The sequence below is a fragment of the Tachypleus tridentatus genome, chromosome 12, assembly GCF_004210375.1.
Source record: "Tachypleus tridentatus isolate NWPU-2018 chromosome 12, ASM421037v1, whole genome shotgun sequence".
In the NCBI taxonomy this organism is placed as follows: Eukaryota; Metazoa; Arthropoda; class Merostomata; order Xiphosura; family Limulidae; genus Tachypleus; species Tachypleus tridentatus.
The window spans coordinates 79,678,880-79,693,008 of record NC_134836.1 but is presented as its reverse complement, the minus strand read 5'-3'; the positions used below and the strand labels follow the sequence as shown (position 1 = coordinate 79,693,008).

At 35.5% G+C, this 14,129-nt stretch overlaps 1 protein-coding gene across 2 annotated transcripts in view; it reads left to right on the top strand.

The window, feature by feature from the left end:
- Window positions 1-3,862: 3,862 nt before the first annotated feature.
- Window positions 3,863-14,129, top strand: part of LOC143233756 (casein kinase I-like) — a 17,621-nt gene continuing 7,354 nt past the window's right edge. For both annotated transcript variants that reach the window (XR_013018299.1, XM_076470362.1), the window contains exons 1-7: window positions 3,863-4,120; window positions 4,248-4,325; window positions 7,015-7,125; window positions 7,857-8,005; window positions 12,544-12,772; window positions 12,903-13,073; window positions 13,197-13,345. Coding sequence is in view for 1 of the 2 variants with exons in the window: in XM_076470362.1 (XP_076326477.1) it covers window positions 4,111-4,120; window positions 4,248-4,325; window positions 7,015-7,125; window positions 7,857-8,005; window positions 12,544-12,772; window positions 12,903-13,073; window positions 13,197-13,345 (897 nt within the window). In the remaining variant the exon portion in view is untranslated. The remainder of the gene's footprint in view (window positions 4,121-4,247; window positions 4,326-7,014; window positions 7,126-7,856; window positions 8,006-12,543; window positions 12,773-12,902; window positions 13,074-13,196; window positions 13,346-14,129) is intronic.

Here is a 14,129-nt window from a genome sequence, read left to right as displayed (position 1 = left end):
CTTGGATATCATCTGGAATGCTGGATACATCAAGTTCAGTACAAAATGGGTTCCTTACCAGGGCCTCCTGCTCCTGTGATACTCAGAGAAGTAACGCTCGACTTCCTTTTCTAGAGACTGAAGATGTTCGGTAATCTCATCCTTGGGGAACTGATCCAGTTGGATCTGAGACTCATCCGTCACTCCACAAAGTTTTTCAAACATAGCGATGTTTCCAACATTGGTTTTCCGACGCCAGTTCTGCAGTTTGGAAACAAAGGCCCGAAGACTATCTTGAAAAAGGAGAACATGTGTTTCCCTTCCTTGAAGCTTCAAATTGAGCTTGTTCAGCTGGTCAAAAATGTCGGCTAGGTACGCAACCCTTTTATTCCATGCTTCATCTTCGAAGTGAGCTACAAGATCTTTCCTTTCTTGAGTCTCCAGGAATAGCTTTATTTCATCTTTCATTTCAAAGACACGATTAATAACGTTTCCTTTCGACAACCAACGTACTGCTGTGTAGAAGAGAAGGACTTCGTGGTCAGGATTCATGTCTTTGCATAGTTCTTTGAATAGGCGAGTGTTGAGTGCTTGAGTCTTCACATAATTTACAATTTTGATTACAGATTCAAGCACTTCCTGCAGAGAGGCAGGGAGAGTCTTACTGGCGAGAACATATCGGTGAATCATGCAGTGGATGCCCTTTGCTTGAGGTGCTAGCTTCTTCACTCTCGTCTGGAATCCTGATTTCGATCCCAGCATAGCCGGTGCCCCATCCGTACAAATCCCACACACGTTTTCCCATTGAAGATCTTCGTCTTGAAAAAAAGTTGAAACTTTTCCCATGACATCATCAGCTTTTGTTGTGGTTTCAAGTGCACTGCAGAATAAGAATTCGTCTTTGATGTCACCTGAATTAATGTATCTCACGAAGACAAGCAACTGAGAACATGAACTTACATCTGTTATCTCGTCGAGCTGAAAGGAGAACAAAGGGGAACCCTTGATTTCAGTCAAAACCTGTTCCTTCACATCCATAGACATTTTAGAAATGCTCCTCTGTATAGTGTTATTTGACAGGGATACTTGCTGCATCTTCTTTGCACTGGCTTCTCCAAGAATAAGATTTACTGCTTTCATCATACAGGGTTTAAGAAGTGTTTCTCCAATCGTGTGAGGCTTTTTTTGTTTAGCAATTTCGAATGCAATCTCATATGAAGCTTCCACTACGGCTGCACTCTGCTGCTGAAACGACCCACTTCTATCGATTCTTTGGCTTTTAAGACACCGTTCATGCCGTTTGAAGAAATCCAAACCCTTCTTTGCGTGTTCTGGATGTTTCGTCTCGAGATGACGCTTGAGTTTTGATGGTTTCATTGACTCTGCACTCAGGACAGCATGGCACAAAACACACTGTGATTTCTCGATGCCGTCGTTGGCGAGCACAGTGGTGAAGCCAATGTTGAGGTAGCATTCTGAGTATCTGCGCCGTTTAGCCATAGACACAACTCACCTCTACTGCTTACTTGTCTCCTTGTTAAAATAAAATAAAAATGTTGAATAATGAACGCTTTGGCAACTGTAGATCTTACACTGAGTACTTGTGGGGGGGGGGGTGCAAGTAGAGTAATGATGGGGTAAGTGTTGGGAGGGAAGGGAGCATAGCCAGTCGCGCGATTCGTCATCCCCCAATCAGCAACGGACATGTGACTCACGTGTCGACAGCGAGCACACACACATTTACTCACAGCTAAACAGACACACAAGCATACGTACATGCGCGTGCACTCACATACTCGCAACTCACTAGTACACACATACATACAGTTGCAGACACATACACATTCACACAGGCACATTCACTCACAGGCACGCATACATACACCCATAATATCACCTAATGACATTGAACTAACGTAGCACACGTTTTGCTTTGCACCGAAACAAAAAAATGTAAGAGCATGAAAATGTAATTGATGAAATAAAATTAATGTTATCCCAAGCTACTTCAAACAAGGCTACGCGACTCCCCTACCAAGGCTTCGCGACTTCCCTGCCAAGGCTTCGCGACTCCCCTGCCAAGGCTTTGCGACCCCCTGTGGGGTCGCGACCCACCGGTTGGGAACCCCTGACATAGAAGGTCGAAACGTTGTTCGCTCTTCTATGTAAAATATTTTCTCAACCCAAACAATCCGTTTTTGCATATATATTTCTCTAAAAGTGGGTTTTCTCGACATCACTAAATCATTTTTGCTCCTTCTCCTCTCCAGAGAAAACAACTTTACAGGTTTTAGTCTCTCCTCGTAGGACAACGTCACCATCCCAAATATCATTTTAATGGTTCTTCTCTGAATATTCTCCAACAGTTCAGTGTCCTTCCTGAGGAATGGGACCCAATGGGGCCGAATTAATTAGAGGGAAGGCAGCTAGTTATCACCATCCACCGCCAAGTCTTGGGATACTTTTTTACTAACGAATAGTGGGATTGACATTCACATTATAACGCCCCCACGGCTAAAAGGTCGAGCATGTTTGGTGTGACGGAGATTTGAACCAGTGACCTTCAGATTATGAGTCGAGTGCCTTAGCCACCTGGCCATGTCACTTTAGAGACTATTACACAAAGATTCCTTTCTTTCATAACACTGTTAAGGTTATTTCAATCCAAATTATACGTATATTTCAAATTATGATAACTCGCATTATCTTGTATTTATTATAATTAAAACCCTTCTACTATCTAAATAATCTAAATCCTTTTGCAAATCAGCAGCATCCTCTTCACAGCTAACAACACCTAGACCTCAATATCATCATCAGATTTAAGTGATTTATTGATTATTCCTCCATTTGTGTCATTGATGTAAATCAAAAGAGCAAAGATCCTAAGATTGAGCCCAGGGGTTTGTTTGTTTGTAATTCAGCACAAAGCTACATAATGGGCTAGCTTTGCTCTACCCACCACGGGTATCGAAACCCAGTTTCTAGTGGTGTGAGTCCACCGACATACCTCTGTGTAATTGTGGTCGAACCCTAGGGTAACCCACTTGTGACATTAACCCAGTTTGACTGAACTCCATTTATAACAGTCCTCTGCTTTCTTCCAAATCAAATTTGGTAACTTATCCCTCACACCTATCCTTTGTCTTATATTAAATATTCCTATAAATGTTACCCAAAATCCTATTAGCCCTATTATCAGCTACAATACACTGTTTAGATGACTTACGTGATCTTGCCTGGCATAGCCAGGTGGTTCGGGCGCTCGACTCGCAATGTGAGGGTCACGGATTCGAATTTCCGTCACACTAATCATACTTTCCCTTTCAGGCGCGGGGGTGTTATAATGTTCGGTCAATCCCACAATTCGTTGGTAAAAGAGTAGCCCAAGAGTTAGCGGTATAGGGGTTATAACTAACTTACATTGCTAAATTAGGGACGGCTAGCGCAAATAGCCCTTGTGTAGCTCTTCGTGAAATTCAAAAACAAACAAACCTACTCAATTTTTCGATCACAATACCTTGATCATTTTCTTCAAACAAAGTAGTTAATGTCTTGTCATTTAAACTGTAACAAGTTTTTAATGCGTCATTATTTATAATTCATGTATTTCAGTCATGTCTAATACATCACCGCGAAAATAGTCTTACGAGCTATACGCGTGGGTTAGAACATAGGACCTAGGTTTTGTTGAGGTTAAAAGCAAAAAATTATTTATTATTTGAAGAGATACTCGTCACTTCTTAATACTTAAAATAAATATTAAAAATACAAGTATGTTGTTTAAAATTAACATTTTTCTCACAGTATGTTATTTTCGCAAGATATTTTATCTACTTCTTTGAAGAGAATCTGTGTCGACTGATCTATTATCAAATCACGTCCTTAACAGAAGAGGGTGGAGTCATTTACGCGATCCGTGTGTTGCCCTTCTGAAGCTATCACTATCGCGCAGGCGTAGGAGTATGATTTATTTTGTGTAGTGTGTTGTACAGTACTGTAGTGTTCAAAATTCAAAATTGAACAAAACCAATGTATTCTTTTCACTCCAAACGCATCATTTATATACATCAGTTCAAGTAAAGTTTAACTTGATTATTTTAAAGCTAGTTTTGACCAGAAAACGCCCCTATGAAAGGAGGTATTATTTATATAAAACTCTTTTGTCTCTCTTTTATTTTCAAGATGGCGGGTTGAGAAAACTAGTTACAATTTGGACAATTTTTATGAAATTTAACACTAATAATGGTCTTCAATAATTATTGCAGCAATGGAACTGAGAGTTGGAAACAAGTATCGACTTGGACGTAAAATTGGTAGTGGGTCTTTTGGTGACATATATCTTGGTAAGTAAGAATTAAAATTAGCACACTTATTAAAATTTTAATTTAATTCAAAGTTAACTAGAGAATGCTTTCGTATCCGACTGTATCCTAAGAATAACGTTAGCGAGAATTCTCGTAAGCCTAACATTAAAACGGTTAAGCCTATTGCTGTTATAAGTATTAGTTACTACGCTTTTACTCTTGTTAATTTTCTGGTTATATTCTGACATAAAAATAAAAGTTAAAATTGATGTTTCAATTTCGAAGATCAAACTAGATTCCATTGAACATTATACTTAACGTAGTCGTAACAGTACCAGTGATTAATAACAATGACGAGTTTTATGTGACAGTTTGATCGATTATTCTGTTTATTGTAATTTCAAATTGCAAATACATGAGAAAGGAAACTTAAGTATGAATACCACTACTGATGTGTATAATTATAATTAGGTCTGTAACTGTATACTTATAAATATCTCCACAAATTGTTGTTACATACAGTTAATAATATTAATTATTAACCTAAAAAGTTAAGTTATAATTTAAAAGACTGAATTCTCAAGTGAGTTAGGGTTACAACATTCAAAACAAAAAAAGGCAATTCTGCTATATCCTCAAATAGTGAAAAACAAGGTAAAACCAAATGTGTGGTATTACACTATTACTAATGTACTACAACAGCTACTTGTACAATATAGTAGCATATTTTTGGTGTGTTTTGATCTGTTGTTTAAACTGGGAAAGTTGTAGCTATGGTCTTTATCTTGATAGAGGAATACTTATTAGATTTCCCTTTTAATGTATATAATAACAGTATAAATCTTTTAACTTGTACAATATAGTAGCATATTTTTGGTGTGTTTTGATCTGTTGTTTAAACTGGGAAAGTTGTAGCTATGGTCTTTATCTTGATAGAGGAATACTTATTAGATTTCCCTTTTAATGTATATAATAACAGTATAAAGCTTTTAACCTACATAAACTAAAAACAAAGCATCCATAAATATAAATTTAATACTATTATGTTAGTTAAAACCCTTTTGTAATTGGTTTGATATAGTATGCACAAGTTTGTCTACACCTTTGCACACAGTAAGTATTGTCACTATACCTTTTGATACAGCATGTTTGTCTTTACAAAAGTTGGTTTACTTTTCTTAAAAATTACAAGTATTTTCTGTACAAAAAATCAGATTTTTAATGAAATATTTCTACTAAAGATTTGTTTGTGAAAACTGTTTTGTTACTAGTCTCAGTGCAAAGTGATTTATTATTATGATTAAAATAACTTCTTTGTTCCAAAAATCTTTAAAACCTCGTAAGTACATTTCAAACATTTGTTTTCAGTAAGATACTATATTTTGTTATTTTCTGTACTATTAACTGTCACTTGATCAACCTTGTAACCATCATAAAAAATTTAGAAAATAAATACAAGTTATGCTTTTTTCATTCTAGAATGACTACATATTATAAAAGGAAAAACAAATGTTTAGTCTAAATTGCTTAAACTTCATGACAATATATGTATATCGACATATATATTTATTAATTTTATTATATGGACCTTCCAGTCATATCTACCTAATATCACATAACTTGTATTGATATGGTGGATGCGACTCATGTTTACATATCCAGTAATATAAAACTGACCTTCAGTCTTCCCTGTCATGGTTGTTTTGGTGGACTAATATTTTGTAATACACAGTCACATTTCAATCATTATACATTGTATATGTGTATATAGGTTATTACTATTTAGGAATAAATTATTAAATTTTATTTTTCTCAAAATATAAAAATTAATCAAGAAGTAAAGCAAACAATTATCTCTTCTCACTATGACCTTTGAACTCGGTTGCTGAGATTTTTAAAATTCCACATATGGAGGATATCAAACAAAATTTTTTAGGTTTTATTTTTACAGTTGAATATGAAAAAAATCGTAAATAACTACACTGATACCATAGAATTCCACTATAATTTATTAAGGTTAGTAACTAAGATTTATTTAGATTTAAAAAAACAAACTTTAAGCAGACTGAAAACAACCTACTATAAAGAAATGTTGTTCCTTGGTATAATATGGAATAATTCTAGAAAAAAAAAGAGGTAATTTTGATTTATTTTGTTTATTTTTTAAGTTGTTACAAGGTCAGTCAAATTGATGTGGTCTGTATTGAATGGAATATATATTTGATAAAAAAAAATATGAAGATGTTTAAACAAAGGAGAAAATTAATCTGATTGTCTGGATTGTCACTAGTTGGAACCCTGGTGGCACTGTGCCCAATATTAATTAAGTTCTAAATACAATTATTTTGAATATTCAGTTTCTTGCATAAAAAAATATTTTATCATTCAAAATAAAGTCATGGTTTAACAGGTGAGCTCAGCCATTAGATGTTATGTTTTATTGACTAATGTACATCTGTTGTAACAGATAACCTACACTAATTGTTTTGTTTATATTAAAAACTATCTAATGTTGAAGGAGGCTAGTTAAAGCATGAAACAGTGTATTTGTCATAACCTGTTTGTTTAGTGACAATGTATACTTCTAGTTAGACCAGTATATTAAACTGTCTACATAATTAAAAAATATTTTTGAATTATACTGGTAGCTTGCTTTGATCATGAGTCATCTAATTATCTATTACTTGTGTAATTTAATTTTTTGAGATGTGCTTTTCTGTTTAATAAGGTACCAACATAACAACAGGTGAAGAAGTCGCTATTAAACTGGAATGTATCAAAACTAAACACCCTCAGTTACACATCGAGAGTAAGTTTTACAAGATGATGCAGGGAGGGGGTGAGTGTTTTATATAAATATTGTGATATCCTTTCAGAGTGTTAGTTTAAGATGGACATTTGCTTCATCTTTCTTATAATTAGTTTTGAATATAACAGGTTCCGAGTATAATTTGGTAATTGATTGTTTAGTTCCTTCATCTGTTATTCTCATTTGAAATGGCCAAAAAATATAAGGTTTATAACACTAGAAATATGGTTTCAATACTTCAGTAAGTAGCTTTATGTTTAATAGATGTTTTAGTAGTATTTGATAGTTGGAATCGGAAAATATATTAATAATTATAAGTCCTAGTTGTGTTTAGTTGATTATGTTTGAGTTTTAATGCAAATGAATGAATGGAAACTTATTATGGCAATATTTCCAATACTGGATAGTTGGAATAATTGGAAACCCTAATTAATCAAAGTAACTGATTGTATTTAGTTAATTGTCCATCTCTACTGAATTTATCTAGTATTCTGAAATCTGTCTTGATTTATTTGAGTTGCATCTAGATGATTCTGACAGTTAGGAGTTCTTTAGAAGAGGTGTGTTTTTTGGTTTTTTTTAAATTATAAATAATATGTTTCCACAGCATAATAAACAAGTGTGAATCTTTGAAAGATAAAGTTTACAGGTGATTACTACACAGTGTGCAGACTAATACATGGGATTTAAAAGCATGTTTTTATTGGCTCTTGTTTACTTAGTAAAGGAAGGTTTAAATTATTAGTTTTTGTATGTTTCAGTTGGAATACCCATGATAAAGTGGTGTGGTTCGGAAGGTGATTATAATGTAATGGTGATGGAACTACTGGGACCAAGTTTAGAAGATCTTTTTAATTTCTGTAATCGCAAATTTAGTTTAAAAACTGTACTCCTTCTAGCTGATCAGTTGGTGAGTGGAAGTTTTGGTAATACCATTGTTAAAAGGTCAGATAAGGTTTATAATTGTGTATTGGTGGTCCTTTACATATAATACACTGAGTTTTGATAAGTAGTATACTATGTCTTAATTCTTCTTCTGAAACATGAAATAGAAATTAAAGAATTATGTAGCTGTAAGCAGTCAGCTAACAGCAGTTTTTAATTATTTATGTAATAGCTTAACTGTGTTTTAGGTTTTGTTACATACAAGTTTATATGTGATATTTAATAAACCACAGTTGTGAAGAAATGTTGTCAAAGAATAATAATTGAAATTTGTTGCTGTAGAGGTGTTGAAGTGAAATAAACTAGAGATAAATGAAATCTTTCATCACTTGTGTCATTCCCACATGTTAATATTTTGTTTTCTTACTGCCAGGTATTGTTCCAAACTTTATATGTGGTTAATATACAGTTCTTGAAAAATGGCAGCACCTGGGAAACCAAAAAAATGTGTTATTCACTGTAAATATTACTGTTTATGTATATAACATTCTTAGAGTTCCACTAACCATTCCCTGTCATGTTTCTGCTACATTATATTGATTACGCAGCAACAAAATATAGAAATAAACAAATATATCAACCATTGATAGTGATTCCTGTGGAAGAAATAAAAAGTTCAATCATTATTTGCTTAATTACAGAATGCATCTCTGGATGGCTGGTATGGCCATCTTCAGGTCAAAATATCCACCCACATGTTTGCCATGTGTGGTGACCCATGAAGAGGAGGAAAGGATCTTGGTGGTTGAGGGGCCCAACCTTAACACACAACTTTGGCCTTGAATGTCTATAGACAGGCAGTCTTGGGGTGGCTCCCCTTGGGTCAATCGGCTGGTTCACTTGGGCTAGGGTCAACCAAGTACCAGTGTTGGATGTTCTTAGCAGGTGTTGTGGACATTGTATCTGATGCTGGTGTATGGGTATAGTCCTCACTAAATTGTGGTGTTGCTACAGTGTCCTTGTTTGGCATTGTAGTGCATCCCTTCATAGTGCTCCCTAGTGGGTGGGGTTAGTGGGCACTGAAACATTTTTTTTTTTTTATGGATCCTCTAAATAAGAACTTAAATAGTGAAAAAAACAGTTCATAGTTAAACAACATTGTGAAGATTCTGAGCAGCAATCTTAAACACCTGTACCTTATTTTCTTATATTGCATTATCTTTCAGTTGATGAATCAATATCAACAGCTGTTTCTGTTCCTAACATTCATTCCAGCAAACCCCATTTCCTTTGCTTCTGGGTATGGGCATTTCCTCAAGTACATCTTCCTCTTCTGCCCCAAGATGGAAAACGATAATTCATTTATGTTCTCCGTCGCAGGAATCCACTTCCAACAACAAAGACCTACCCAATTGACCCAGGGCAGGATCCATGGAGGTTGGCACACCTCCCTTGAATAAAGAAAAAAGACGTGGTGGAAAACAGAAGAGCTCTACACATAAATAAAAATTGCCACCTTAATACAATTGAACTGTAGAGGCATTTGACTCGTAATCTGAGGGTCGCAGGTTTGAATCCTGGTTGCACCAAAACATACTCGCCCTTTCAGCCGTGGGCGTTATAATGTTACGGTCAATCCCACTATTCATTGATAAAAGAGTAGCCCAAGAGTTGGCGGTGGGTGGTGATGACAAGCTGCCTTCCCTGTAGTCTTACACACTGCTAAATTAGGGATGGCGCATGCAGATAGCCTTGGAGTAGCTTTGCGCAAAATTCAAAACAAACAAACAAACAATTTTACCACCAGTTCTAAAGTCATGTGGGAAAAGTCAGTAGACAATAAAATTCTGTCCCCCCTCTCGATTTTGCTCTCTGATGGCCAGGAAATACCTGATACTTGGAGCGTTGCGATACTCTAGGTGAAAGCTTTTTCTGGATATCTAGCACTGCTGCTTCATCCTCCACACTCTTAGCCATCAAGACTCATGCAGGGTGATCACCTCTTTCCTTTCAAGCTGATTGTCTCTATGACTCTAATTGCTGCTTTACATTGGTCGAACTCAAACTAGCCCTTCATTTGCCTGGCAGTACATCAGTCAGACCTGCAAGGTGCTGCATCATCCATCTCCTGCTTCTCTTGCTATTGTTTTTAACCAAATCTGGCAGGAGAATGTTTTTCCTGTTGCCAGGCTATTGTCATAACTTTCTCTAAGCCTGGGAATGATCTCAAGATTCCTTCAAACTATCATCCCAATTGCTTTGACAAGCTGTCTTGTAAGACCATAAAGAAGATGGTTAATGCTCGTCTTCTTTGGTTCCGACAACCATGGACCACTTGATTCGACTTGAGACGTAAATCAGAGAAGCCTTTCTCAAATGAAAACATCTTGTATCAATATTCTTTGACTTTGAAAAGGCTTATGATACTACATGGAGTTATGGCATTTTGCAAGACCCCCATTTATATGGGTATATGGATCATTTGCCCATTTTCATTAAAAATATTTTAATGGACAGGCAATTCAAAGTTTTTGTGGGTTGGATACTTTTCTTTTTTAGAGGAACTTGGAGTCCCTCAGGGCTGTGTTTTGGGTGTCACACTGTTCAGTATAAAGATTAATACCATCACTGAACAACTCCCTCTTACTGTTGCAAACGTGCTCTATGTTAATGACTTTTACATCTCATGTCAGTCATCAAACATGAGGTATATTGAGAGGCAGTTATAGACTGCCTTCAATCATTTACTGAAGTGGACCACAGCAAACTGTTTTAAATTCTCTCTCTCTAAAACTGTTTGTATGCACTTTTGCCAACTGGGTATTCACCCTGATCCTGAACTTTGTATCGATGAAGTTGTGCTACCTGTTGTCCTGAAGACAAAGTTCTTGGGACTTATCTTTGACCATAAGCTGACCTTTTTACCACACATCAATCAGCTATGAGTCAAATGTACAAGAGCACTGAACATCCTCCATGTCCTCTTTTCCACCACTTGGGGAGTGGATCGATGTTCTATGCTAAAGATACATGGTGCTCTTATTCGATCAATACTTGACTATGGGTTACTGGTCTATGGCTCTGCCTGGACCTTGACCTTGAAGATGCTGGATCCCATTCATCATCAGGGACTTTAGCTGTGCACTGGGGCTTTGTGCATTTCCTCAATCCATAGCTTATACACAGAGTATTGTGAACCTTCTCCGTTTGCAACTGTCTTTACTGTATGCTTTGAAACTTTGATCCTTACCACAGCTTCCCACTTGGGGTTGTGTTTTCCTTCTTCAATGAGCCATGCTTTTTCAGAACAGACTATCTGCCATTGCTGCTTTTGGCTTTCATATCCAGGCATAGTTGGATGAATTGGATTTGTCCTTGGATAACATTGCTGTATCTACTGGTCAGCCCATCCCACCATCGTTTCTTACAGCCTCCAAATGTGACCTATCTTTAAGTCATTTGAGATAAGCAGACAGTCCTGATTGGAAATACTGTTATTTTCTGAACATCTTTCGAACCATCCTTCCATTCCTATTTATACAGATGGTGTAAAATCAGGTAACTCTGTGGACTCTGCCATGGTTTGTTGTCGTTCAGTGGTTGTGTGCAGAATCCCCTCTACAGTTTCTGTGTTCATTGCTGAACTGTACACCATTTCACTTGCCCTGGATCACATAGAAGCTAAGCAGTACTCAAATTGCACTATTTCTACTGACTCTCTTAGTTTTCTACTGGCCCTGGAATTGCTTCATGTTAGTTCTCACCCTGTTGTTACTGATATTCAAAATTAACTGGCCCATTTCTCTTTAACATCTGTTTCCATCCAGGTTTTCTGGATACCAGGCCATGTTGGTATTTGCAGGAATGGGTTTGCTGAAACCATAGCTAAATCTGTCTGCTCTGGCACTATCACTGCTGTGTCTGCTCCATACATGAGCTATGGTCTTGTATCTCTGAAAATTAGATTTCTTTAGGTATGTGTGTGTGTTAACTAAATATGATTCAGTAATGTTCATGATCAGCTGTTGGTGTATTAAGTGTTTAGTGTACAATGCTAAGAACAGTTTAAATAGCTTGTTACCTAGTTGATTATTGTTGGCATACTTCTAACTGTGTTTACAGGACTCATGACATGCATTAAATAACTGTGAAAGATGTAAAGAAAATATATAACTAGAATGGATTTTTTTTTTTTTAAATAAGAAAGAGGTGCTATTTTATCTTTAGAAATGAAATCAGTAATCAGTATACACTTTTTGTAACAATGGTGACACATAAAACTGTTAGTTAAGAATCACATTCTATGGTTTAAGTTATTGCTTTAAAAACTTGTTATAATAACCATTGTAAGTGTTTAGATGCCATTGTTAATTATTTGTGGATCCATACTCAACTGAAATAGTACAGTATTGAGACCATGTAATTTAAATGTAGTTTTATTTATTCAATAGAACTACCTGTCCAGTTAACTGTAACACCAAGTCTTTAAAGTACATATAATCATTGATTTATGTTTTCATTGTTATGTATAAACATTCTTATCTAATTATTCATCTTTACCAGATCAGCAGAATAGAGTACATCCACAGCAAAAACTTCATCCACAGAGACATCAAGCCAGACAACTTCTTGATGGGTTTGGGTAAGAAGGGAAACTTGGTGTATATTATAGACTTTGGCTTAGCCAAAAAGTACAGAGATTCCCGTACCCACCAGCACATACCTTACAAGGAGAACAAAAACCTCACAGGGACTGCTCGGTATGCCAGCATCAACACCCACTTGGGTATAGGTAAGGAAAGATTTGGTAATTGTGGACAACATGATTTCATTCTTGGAAGTGCAGTACATGAATTAGCAGTGTTACATATTCTTTTTATATTCTCACCTGAAAACACTTTTTTTTTTTTTTTTTACTTCAGAACAAAGTCGTCGTGACGACTTGGAATCTCTGGGGTATATTTTGATGTACTTCAATCGTGGCAGTTTACCATGGCAGGGGCTTCGAGCTGCTACTAAACGACAGAAGTATGAAAGAATCAGTGAGAAAAAAATGTCTACCACCATTGATGAACTCTGTCGTAGTTTTCCACTTATGTCATACATTTGTATGTCTGAGAAAGTTTTAAATATTGTAGTGTTAAAGTTTATAACCTGTATGTTTTACCTCTATGTTGTACACTTGTATAACTGAGAAACTTTTTTGTTTGTTTTAGCGGAATTTTCCACATACCTTAATTATTGCCGTTCACTCCGCTTTGATGAAAAACCAGACTGCTCGTACCTTCGACAACTTTTAAGAAACCTTTTCCACAGGCAGGGATTCACATATGATTATGTGTTTGACTGGAATATGTTAAAATTTGTAAGTCTAACAGGTATTACTTTTCATGTAATGAAAACAAACGTTATTAGGCTGAGCCTTTTTTGCAAGATTAACACAAAGCCCTATTAGTTGAACAAAAAAACTCCAAATTATTTCATGTAGTAGGTTTAATAGAAGTGTTGTTTATAACTCATTTATCAAACAGTTTGGCTTATGATAACTGTGGAGTGTTATGTAATCATACTGCAGGGTTTTCCAACTTTATCCTTCACTGCCACAATTTTTTATAGTGTGGTTATGATATCATAATTATCCAATACATACCTGTGAAATCTATATAGTATTTTTGTTTTTCATGAGCTACCAATATTTTATTATTGGAACTTGCACAGTTAACAGTTTATCACAAATACAGATTAATGAGTTTATAAATATTATAATTATTAGAGATGAAGTATAAATTATTTATATTTTGAAATATTCTAGGGGCCACTAGGAGGAGTACTGTTCATATATATGGTTGTTGTATAATTAATTCATTGTACAGTAGTTAATAAATATTAAACAATACCTTTAACTTTATTAACAAAACTTTTCATACTCAAACTTCACTGCAGAATAATTTAAATGTTATCCTGGTAGGTTTTTTGTAAGTTAAGTTGAATTTTGAATGGAACTGTAAGTAGCAATTTGAGAAATTATTGTTAAGTAAGTGAAACCTAACTAATTATACTATGTAACACAAATTTTGTTCCTGGATAGTATTATTTCTTAATTAATTCAAACTTTGCTTCTGTGACCTGGATAATGAAATTTAGAAATT